Source organism: Pseudorca crassidens, chromosome 18 (genome assembly GCF_039906515.1).
Source record: "Pseudorca crassidens isolate mPseCra1 chromosome 18, mPseCra1.hap1, whole genome shotgun sequence".
NCBI classification, from domain to species: Eukaryota; Metazoa; Chordata; class Mammalia; order Artiodactyla; family Delphinidae; genus Pseudorca; species Pseudorca crassidens.
In genome coordinates, this window is record NC_090313.1 from 30,641,826 (window position 1) to 30,653,430 (window position 11,605).

General features: G+C 41.9%; 1 protein-coding gene across 2 annotated transcripts in view; it reads right to left on the bottom strand.

The window, feature by feature from the left end:
- Positions 1 to 4,636, bottom strand: part of UCHL3 (ubiquitin C-terminal hydrolase L3) — a 44,181-nt gene extending 39,545 nt beyond the window's left edge. Inside the window, exon 1 of one of the 2 annotated variants that reach the window (XM_067713608.1) lies at positions 4,516 to 4,636. In XM_067713608.1, coding sequence (XP_067569709.1) covers positions 4,516 to 4,557 — 42 coding nt within the window. In that variant the 5' untranslated portion in view covers positions 4,558 to 4,636. Of the gene's footprint in view, positions 1 to 3,735; positions 3,888 to 4,515 lie in introns of those variants that run through there. The other variant, XM_067713609.1, reaches the window with a different exon arrangement.
- Between the last annotated feature and the right edge of the window lie 6,969 nt (positions 4,637 to 11,605).

Genomic DNA, 11,605 nt, shown 5'->3' on the forward strand with positions numbered 1-11,605 from the left:
TCACAGCAGCCAAGAAAAGATGTTTCAAGAGGGATGGAGTGGGCTACTCTACCAAATGTTGCTGAGAGATCAAGAAAATGGTGACAGAAAAGTGAACGCTGGATCTGGCCAAGTCGTGATTAATAAACTTGAGAAAAGTAGTTACTGTGAAATGGTAAGGATAGAAGCAAACTAGATGGGAGAGAATACAGGGGGAAAAAACACTGATAAGAAAGTAGCAAGAGCGTCTATGGACAATGCTTTGTGAAAATTTACAAAGAAGGGAAACAGAGAGGAGGTAGTAGAGGAGGTCAGGGTAACAAGGGTGTTTTTCCCAAGATGAGAAACACTAACTAATGAATATTTGTATGTTCATGGCAATAATTTAGCAGATGACTTCTAAATCTTTTTCCAACACTAAGCAACTAAATACAACAATTACATTAAGTAAATTTCTTTTCCTTCAGCCAGAAAATATTTTGCCTATTCAATAAAATCCACAATTAGGAATATTTCTAGGGAATTTCCACATCAGAAATGGGTGGTTCTAAAACGCAGTATTTAAAATTACATAATGTGGCTGTGCAATACTCAAATCACAAAACATAATCAAGATGAAAATCTAGTGTGGTCATAAAAAGAAATTCTATGATTGCCCACATCACAAAATGTTCTTTTAAAAAAAATGTTATAATTCCTGATGCTTAATTACCTGTAACTTTCCATCAGCTACAAGCTGCTATTACCCCTTAAATGCATATGTAAATAAAATGGAGCTTCAATTTTTTAAATAATTTTTTCTATCATTTAACTGATTTTATTCTAGGTAAGTCCTACCTATAGCAAGACAAAATATCCTGAGAAGGCAGTGACAGCATATAAACCAACAAAAGAAATCACTACTTACTACATCTACTGAGACATATGGTTACTAGTTAACGTCTAACAGTTACTAACAACCTTCATATAGTAGACATGTGTTAATCATTCTTATACCAATTAGGCATTGTTAGAGCACTAAACAGTGTTTGCTCACACTGAGTATAATGACACATGCAAGCAACAAATGGTAACAGAGTGAAATCAAGATAAGTAAAAGGCCTATGATTCCATTCAATTGAGGAAAGAAGAAAAGGTGGGGATGGATATTGTTGTTGGGATTAATCTGTGGCTTAATTTATAAATTTTCCAAATTCTGAGTGAGTTAATTAAATTTCCATTCATTTTCGATCCTCAGTTCTGCCACTAACATAAAGAGAATAAAGAAACAACTACAAAAATTTTGGTTACACTGATTACTTCTTAGATACTTGTCCATTCTCCCACTAAATGTACATTACTTCTTTAAAAAATAAATTTAAAGGGGTGGGATAGGGAGGGTGGGAGGGAGGGAGACACAAGAGGGAAGAGATATGGGGATATATGTATATGTATAGCTGACTCACTTTGTTATAAAGCAGAAACTAACACAAAAAAAAATTTTTTAATTAAAGAAAATAAATTTAAAACAAACTTAACCACACCAAAGCATGCCAGAAATAGTGTACAATCATATACTAATAATATCTTTTCTCTGTTTATGTCACCACAGAATGGCCTCCTGTGACCATCCAACCTAGTATGTTTTCCCTGATGGTCTTCATCACTGTACCATTAATTTTCTCCACTGCACCTATAATAATTGCTAACTATTTGTTTGCTTACTTGTTTATTGTCTGTCTTCCCAATGGACTGAAAAGCAGAAAACCATAAATGTTTTCATCACCAAATATAACCAGCTCCTGCACAGATATCTGGTATTCCAAAAGGTGCCCCTCAAATATTATTTAATTGATGTGAATAAGTGAATGTGTTTTATAGTCTACCAAGATTACTCAGGAACAAAGGTTTCCAATTAGAACATAGGTTTAGAATATAGGTTTCCAATTATATAAGCTTACATCTTATTAAAAATAATAATGGTATCATCTAAAAATGATTGTATTTTTTAGTCTGTTGATACAGTTAATTACACTGATTGACTTTAGAATAGTGAACCAGCTTTGCAATAACAGAAGAAACGGCTCTTCATCAAGATACACTATCCTTTTTATATACTGCTGCATTCTCTGCAAATATTTTGTAGAGGATTTTTACATCCATGTTCATGAGGGAGAGTCTGCAGTTTTTCTTATTACGGCTTGTCTGGTAATGCTGGCCATAAAATGAGTTGAGAAGTGCCCCCCTCTTCTATGTTTATGTGGGATTAGTATTATTTCTTCCTTAAATGATCATTTCAAGAGATATAGGAAAGTCATTTAAGAAAATTCAACAGTGATCCATGATAAAAACTCTCAGCAAACTCAGAAAAGAAGGGAACTTCCTTAACCTGATAAAAAAGCATCTACCAAAACCCTACACCTAACATATCTAATGATCAAAAATCAAATGTTTTCCCTCTAAGTTCCAGAACAAGACAAGGATGTCCTCTCTCTCTCCATCCTACTCAATTTTGTATTAAAGGTCCTAACTAGTTCAACAAGAAAAATAAATAAAAAGCATACAGACTGAAAAGGGAAAAATAACACAGTCTAACCACAGAGAATATGACTGTCTGTATAGAAAATCCCAAAGCATCTACCAAAAAAAGCCACTAGAGTAAGTGAATTTAGCACAGCAGCAGGACAAAGTTAACATGTAAAAATAAATTATACTTCTATACATAGCAATGGACAACTAGAAAATGAAATTTTAAAACACCATCATTTACAATAGCACCAAAAATCATTAAATACTTAGGTATAAACAAACAAAAAAATGTGCAAGATCGACATGCTAAAACGACAGACCACTGTTGAAAGAAATCAAAGACCCAGGTAAATGATGAGAGGTACCAGCTTCATGGATTGCAAGACTCAATACTGTTATGATGTTAATTTTCCCCAAAATATATCTAGGCCTAGTCATCAAAATCATACCAAAATTTTTTGTGTAAGTTGACAAGCTGATTCTAAAATTTATATCGAAAGGCAAAGAAACTAAAACAGCCTAAACAATTTTGAAAAGGAATGAAGTTTGAGAATTCATACTATTTAATTTCAAGACCACAGTAATATAACTACAGTAATCAAAACAAACACATAGATCAATAGAATAGAACAGAGCCCAGATATACGGTAAATTGATTTTTAACCAAAGTTATAAAAATATCTGGAATTAGGTCTGAGAGAAATATGCTTCCTTCCTAGGGCACTAAATCAGAAGTTGTAAATACTGACTTCTTCAGAAGGAAAATTTTTTTCTTTACAAAGCTGTCAAAATGTTTTAGGCAAAAAAATGAACAACAAATGTCAAAGAGGGTAAAACAAAAGAAAATTAATATTGATAGGAAATGCCACCTTAATAACATGAAAGATATATGCTGTGTTCCAAGCTTTGTTCATTACTAAATTACTAGATTACTAAAGAGACAAGAATTAAGGCAGTAATAATCATTTCAATAGCATGTAATAAACCCGAATAAAAAAATAGTTTGCTGACAACATTAAAATAAAGCACTTCTATCTGCTTTCTTTATATAAGGAATTTTCTACAAGCTTTCAAAACCGAAAACTAATGAAGTACAGGATGAATCATTATTCCTTGGTGATGAGAAGGAAGATTATTGTGGGGGGGGAGAAGTATGATAAACTAAGAGGGCAGTAAAAAGTAAACTTGCTGTTGAGAATGAAAAACAGGAGAAGACAAAATACACCTGAGCAAATAAAAAGTTTATACCTGGTAGCACTTATTGTCCTTTTGATCGAGAGGCTGCGAGATGTTCCCTCTTCCTTCCCCATCCCGAACCTCCAACACCCAAACGAACTTAAAGGGTTGTAGCTGGCAAAGGATGACGTGGGAATTGAGCTTTCCTATGGTATAAAAGCAACTAAATTCCACTTTTAAGAAACTGGAAGAGAAAGGGGGCGTGGCGGAGAAGAGAAGTGACTTGATCGGGCGAAAGAAGATGACTGGAAGATGATTTCATGGTGCAAGTGGCGGATGAGATTACAAGGACTGAGTGGGAGCCTTTACAAAGCTTGGAGTCAGGTGCTGCAGGCAAATTAGTCACCTAGAAGGTACAGGGCTGGGACAATCATGGATTCGGCACTAGCAGGAGGCAAAACGAAGAGAGAAGAGGAACTGGAATACAGGGTGAACGTCCCTCAAAACCTCTGACCCAAAAAACCCAGGAAACGCTGACGACGGGGAATGGGACCAGAGACAGCTGGGAGCATCTCCAGGACCCAGGTGGAAGGGAAGCGGCCGCAAACAGGGCACGCCCGTCTGAAGGTGAGCAAGAAGGACCCTCACGGAGTTAAATCCCAGACTCCTGGGGAGTGCAGGGGTGTAGGCGGCCAGGGTCCCAAGCGACAAGACACCTCACTCACCTGGTTGGTGACCTGAAAACGAAACAGAGAACACCATTTAGCGACAAACTGCCCGGGACTAGAGGCGGCAGCCCGGTGCCCTCTGCCCCCGCCCGCGGCCTCAAGCCAAGACCCGAGCCACGCTCACCTCAGGATTGGCCTCCAGCGGCAGCCAGCGTTGACTCTCCATGGCCACTCCGCCCGGCCCTTCTCCAGCTCTGACAGCCGCCGCCGCTTCCGCCCCCTTGCTCCTGACCTGGACCCGTCCAACCCTGCGCCCCGAGGGAGGGGTGCCGAGAGACTTAGAAAAGTCTAACAACACTCTAGCTCCTTTATCGCTCGCTACAGAACCACAAGTCAAGGTTTCCACTTTAAATTAAGATACAATCGGAGAGGAAAAGAATAGGAGCCAGCTTCCTATTGCAGAAGGGAAAAGAATCTCAGCTCTCTCCCCTCGCGCTTGGACTCTTCCGAACCGACGGGACTGCTCCAGTGCCACGCATGCGCCAAGCGGGGGTCTGGGACCGCGTGCTCTCCGGCGCCCTCCCATGCCTGTATCATCAGCCGGAGACGCTAGGCGGCGCGCCGCTGAGTCCTGTTCGTCGAGGGAGGGACCTGGGCGCTGCCAGTCTGGAGGCCCCACACCCAGAGGACGCCAGTCGTGCTCAGAAGCTCCTTTGCCAGGGTGCAGAAGTGATATGTCGGCCTTGTCTGCTGTTACAGAGTGGGGAACATTTCTATATACCTACACAGTTCCGTGTAGAAAAAATGTCAAGTACCTGTTATGAGTCAGACGCTGTAACTAAGAGTTGGGTACACAAAGCTAAGCTTACAGTAGGGTAGAAGAGGTGGACAAAAGAACGAAGAATCACAATGAAGTGTGATACACGTGTGATAGTGGTAGCATGAGGTTGGTGAAACTACACAAAAGGGCAGCTAACGGGGAAAGGGAGTGTCCAGAAGGCTTCCTGGAGGAAGTGGACAGCTAGAGTGAGCCTTTAAAAAAGTCGATGGTAGCCAGTCAGAGAGGAGGGTGCTCGGAAGAAGGGAAAGTGTGCACTGTGGCTGCAGAGCCTGCAAGACTGAAGGGCAGTGGTTAGAGACAGTTTTGGAGAGATAGGAAGGGACTAACTGGTCAAGATATCTGGGCTTCATACTGAAAACAGCGGGGAACCGCTGAAGGATTTTAAGGAGAATTTTCATCTCTCTTTTCCATCAGGCTGTGAATTCCATAAGGCCTGCAGCAATGTCATTTTTGAATTCCTCACATCGTTCTCCCCAAAGCCTAACCCAGTGCCTGACACATAGTAGATGCTCAATAAATATTTGAGGAGTGAATGGAATAATCAGATATGCATAAACCCCATTTTCAATAATGTGGAAAATTTGCCAGAGTGAAATGATGAGAGACTTAATTAAGGCAATAGCGGTGACGGAAGGGCAGGAGGGGCAGGCATAGAATAAAGAGATACTGTTTGAAGGGGGTATCCTACTGCTGAGCCCGCACTGTCAATGACGACTCCAGAGATCTGACCTGGGGTAGAGTGCGTGTTACTGCTGCACCCAAGAGAGGGAATGCAGGGAGAGGAGCAGTTAGGGAGTGAGGAAAAGATAATTACACTGAGCTTGCCTTTCTTGGGGAACTTCCAACTCTCCCACTCATGTTCTTCTGGCCACTATTCAACTTCCAAGGAATTTCCAAGACTCCCCATTCTCCTTATCTATCTGAGAGATTGTTGCAATACCACCCAACTGTGAGGTGGTACATCTGAAATGTCCAGCTCATCATGGGAAGCCATAGTTGCATAATCACTTCAGTTGCACAGCCAGGCTCTTAGTGGCATGCCAGGGGTTGTTTTTCAAATGACTTACTGTCAGAGGAATGGCGTTGGTCCAGAACCTTGAGGTCCTGCACTGTCACCCTCCTATTAGGGCTTCCCTAGGACTCCACACAGCGTGGACCTCTCTAGCGCCATTGGATCTGCTGAGATCTAGGGCCAAACAGAAGGTAGTTTGCATTCCAGCATGGACTTGCTGCAGAGGACTCTCTTGCTCAGGGATCTACTCAAACTGGCAGCCATCCATATCACCCAATAAGTGTGTTGCACCTGTATTCCCAAATGTGATGTATGCTGCATCCAAAAGCCAGAAACCCACCAAGTGCTCTGCCTCTTGCAGGGTACAATAGCTTATCCTTCATCTTAGAGAGGTTGTCCCATTATGGGCTAGAACTTTGGACCCATAAAAGCCTTATGAGGGACTTCCCTGGTGGTGCAGTGGTTAAGAATCGACCTGCCAATGCAGGAGACACGGGTTCAATCCCTGGTCCGGGAAGATCCCACATGCTGCAGAGCAGCTAAGCCCGTGTGCCACAACTACTGAAGCCCGCGCGCCTAGAGCCCGTGCTCCGCAACAAGAGAAGCCACCACAATGAGAAGCCCACTCACCGCAACTAGAGGAAGCCCGCGCACAGCAATGAAGACCTAATGCAGCCAAAATAAATAAAGAAAGAAAGAAAGAAAAAAAAACTTTATGAATGTAGTAGCCTCTGATCTTTGTAGGGTTTAATTCTCAGCCTCTGGCATGCATATACCCACCATGGTATTGAGTCCAGTACTTCTTAAACTTGGATGTACATAAAAATACCTAGGGAATCTGAAATGCAGATTTTGATTCAATAAGTCTAAGATGGGGCCCAAGATTCTGCATTATTGGCTCCCTTTTTTTCTGTTGTTGTTTTGTTTTTTAATTTTTTAATTGAAGTAGAGTTGATTACAATGTTGTTTCTGGTGTGCAACAAAGTGATTCAGTTATACATATGTATAAGGTCCCTATGTTTCTTTTTGTTTGTTTTTTGTTTTTTTGTGGTACGCGGGCCTCTCACTGTTGTGGCCTCTCCCGTTGCAGAGCACAGGCTCCGGACGCGCAGGCTCAGCGGCCATGGCTCACAGGCCCAGCCGCTCCGCGGCATGTGGGATCTTCCCGGACCGGGGCACGAACCCGTGTCCCCTGCATCGGCAGGCGGACTCTCAACCACTGTGCCACCAGGGAAGCCCAGGTCCCTATGTTTTAATTCTTCCTTTATCTATAACCTTTGCCATGTAACACTGAAGTTTTTTCCACTAGAGGCAAAGTAGTGTCAATCCTCATTATTCATGGGTTCTGCGTTTTGAATTTACCTACTTGCTAACATTTATTTGTAACCCCCAAATCAGTACCCATGTCACTTTCAAGGTCATTCACAGACATGCTCAGAGTGGCAAAAAAAATTGAGTTCCCAGCTGAGGTCAAGCAAGTCTGTGCTCTGTGTTCTTGTTCAAGGTCTTGTATTGGAAATGTGTCCTTTTTGCAGTCTATTTAGTGCCACATTTTTAAGGCATTTGTGTGTTTTTGTTGATGATTTCACTGTATAAAATGGCCCCAAGCATTGTGCTCATGTGCTGTTTTGTGTTCCCACACACAGGAAGACTGTGATGTGCCTTATAGAGAAAATACATGTATTAGATAAGTTCCTTCAGGCATGAGTTACAGTGCTGTTAGCCCTGGGATCAGTGTTTACGAATCAACAATATAGATTAAATGTGGGGACTTTCAACAAAAATACACATAAAAAATGTGTTGATTTGTTGATTAAAATGTGACCAGAGGCTCACAGGAACCTAACCTGTTTCTGCTAGGAGCAATGGTTCAGTATTTACTAACTCAGCATTTGTGGTAGCTTTATAATGAGAATTAACTGTATATTTACCCACCCCTTGACATTGAGTTCAGCCATGTGATTTGTTTTGGTCAATGAAATGAGGCAGAAATAATTGTATGCCAGTTCGAAATCCAGGCCTGAATAAGCTTCTGCTTGCTGTTTGTACTTGTGTCATCACCTGGAGAAGAATGAGCTTGGGCCAGCCTGCTGGTTCCAGGAAGAGAGTAAGGACACCTGGAACACAGCAGAAACGCCTCAGCTGAGCCCAGCCTCCACTGGCCAACTCACTGCTAACCCCCAAGACATGTAAGCTAAATAAATGTTTGTTTGTAGTATGACATTGGGAATTTGTGGGGGGCAGGGCTTTTTTACACAGCAACACCTAACTGCTATATCTACCAAAAATTTTCATACTCAAATTCAAAGGAGTCGTCAGATAATTGATACAGCTGCCCCAAATTCTAATAACCAAATAAAAACATGCAGTTGAACCTCCGAAAAATGTTATTTCCTACATGACTAAACTCATAGTTTCATTTTTTTCAGCAACTGTTGCAAATTCAGCAGCTTCTATTCAAACACACTGGGAAGTTTTTGACAAACTGATGTTTGATGTCTTAACGAAAGTATTTGAGACTCAAAAACTGCTCTCTCATTTTTATAAATTTCTTTCTTATATTCTGAGGGATCTGGCAACTTCTCCAACCTTGAACTGAAATAAGCAACACTTTTGTTTTATCTACTCAAGTATATCCACCTTTTTTAGGAATTGTAATTTGGTTGATTTGTAAGAACACATGGAATTTTGGTCGTTCCTCCAATAACCCATATTTGCCTTACTGATCTAAGTTTACAACACACTGTTCTTTTCCATGCCTGGTTCCATTCCTGGTAACTTTTTTTATGCCAAATCACAGCATAATTTTTTTTTTTAAAGGAACACTTATTTATTTATTTATCTGTCTGTCTATTTATTTATTTATTTTGGCTGTGTTGGGTCTTCGTTGTTGTGTGCAGACTTTCTCTAGTTGCAGCGAGCGGGAGCTACTCTTCGTTGCGATGCGCAGGCTTTTCATTGCGGTGGCTTCTCTTGTTGCCGACCACGGGCTCTAGGCGCCAAGGCTTCAGTAGTTGTGGCACGTGGGCTCAGTAGTTGTGGCTCGCGGGCTCTACAGCACAGGCTCAGTAGTTGTACCACACGGGCTTAGCTGCTCCTCAACAGCATAATCTTTTTAAAGGCATTTCACATGGCATTTAAACATAGTATGTACACAGCCAGCAATACCTGTGATTAATAGAAGTGTTGAACAGCTGTAACCAAGTTCACGTATACACCTGCAAAAACAACTGAGTCACACCTGCTGCCTGCCTACCCGCCACTGTAAGCAGCCATCTGATGCAGTGTGCAGTATGATTTCTCAGGAGTCAGATGCGAAAAAATATGCATCTAACAATTGATGAAATTCGGTATTTGTACAACACCTGACTTAATCAAATAAGGTTGTCATTGCAGTCATAACCAGCTCAGGGAATCTTCTAGGATGAGGCCTCACCTGGCTTTCCTTAGGGCTATGGCGGGGTGGTGGGGTGGTGGTGGTGGTGGTGTCAATTTCGCTACACACCTGTAACTCATTCATGGCACACCACCATGATTACTCTGTCTTATATTACTTGTCATAATAGGAATACGTCCAGCTGTCTTCATGCTGTATCTGCCTTTAGCCTTTGTTGCATTGCCAAATAACCATCCTAAAACATAGCCTTTTTGCAATACTTAAGAACATATCGGGACTTCCCTGGTGGCGCAGTGGTTAAGAATTTGCCTGCCAATGCAGGGGACAAGGGTTCGATCCCTGGTCGGGGAAGATCCCACATGCCTTGGAGCAACTAAGCCCACAAGCCACAACTACGGAAGCCCGCGAGCCTAGAGCCCGTGCTTCTGCAACAAGAGAAGCCACCGCAGTGAGAAGTCCGCGCATCGCAACGAAGAGGAGCCCCCACTAACAGCAACTAGAGACACCCCCCCGCGCGTGGCAACAAAGACCCAACACAGCCAAAAATAAATACATAAATAAATAAAAATTAACTTAAAAAAAAAGGACACATCAAAACTTAACACAATTTGGTCTCATCTGTCCACAGTATGGATGAAAAATTGTCTGCACCTGATCAGAAATCACGACTAACATAATATTGTTGTGTTTCTATAAGCCAGGCCCTTAATCTATTTAGGTCTCATTTTTTAAATGAGACTCTATAAGTTCCCCTTAAGCCAAAAGTTAAAAAGTATGTCGTGCAGCTTTCAGGTGAATGTGTGACTCGGCCAGGTGAGCTGAAAGAAGAATGTGGGACAGTGACAATATGGAACACATAAAACCTATCTAAATGCATTGCCATTCAGTTTCTGATAGAGTTTGTCTTACTTGCTGTGTTTTGTTTTAAATATGTAGGTCCGTCAAATTTGGCCCCAAATCTAACAATCTGTGGTACGTACTCTGCTTTAAGCTCTAAAACCTCTATGATTCTAGCATCAGTGATCATGCTTATTCTCCGTTCTACATCGTTGCTCAGGCTGCCCGTGGATTTCCACCACTATCTACTTCCCCCAACACCCCTGCAACACACACAAACACACACACAATCATCCATATTTTTCAGTAGCCTGGAGTATAAATAGAACATTCAATTAGCACAAGGCAGCTGGAAAAGGATTTCAGCAGGTACACTGGGAGCGCTAAACCCCTCTGGAGTTCTCTGCAATTAGATTGCAGACCGTACATTAAAACCAGAGTTTGAAGTTTTATCTATTAGTTAGCTGATATTGCTTAACATTCCTGAATTTCCATTTTCTCAACTTTAAAATGGAGATAATTTGTGATCTAGATAACTTATAGGCTTCTTTTGAGGATTGACTATCATGACGATGATGATAGGAGCTGGTATTTATTGACTACTCGCTATGTTCAGGAACTTTGCTATGTGCTTTACATATGGGATGTCACAGAACCTTTCATAAAGCCTTGTGAGACAAATATCTACAGCCTGAGTTTTACGAATTAGAAAGCCGATCTCCGGAAAGTCTACCTTTACTCAAGGCGTACAGCTGAGTGGTAGAGGGTTTTAGATTCAGGCTTATGTGACTATAAAGCTCCCAGCACTTCGTGTTATCCTCCACGAAGGAGCGTAACAAAAAGCATGCCCACCCTACCTCCAAGCTAGGCCAGTGAAATGAATCCGAGTGACAGAAGCTAATCATAAAACTAAAGGTCCCATTGGCATCTCCCTCGCAGGACAAACATCTGTGGGGAAGGGGGAGCGATTGTCCCACAGCTTTCAAACTCGGTTAGCATCAATTTCTAACAAGTCTGCGCAGCTACAAGTCTGCGCTCGCTCAAAGGGCGCCTGGCGCTGCAGGCAGGAAGAGTCCACGTCCATGGCATAAGTAGCGGGCGACGGCACCTAAAAGATAATCTATCCTTCCCTTCACAAGGTATCTGCCAGTTTTCGGACCTTTTCCCCTACAGTGTTTCCGTTGTTA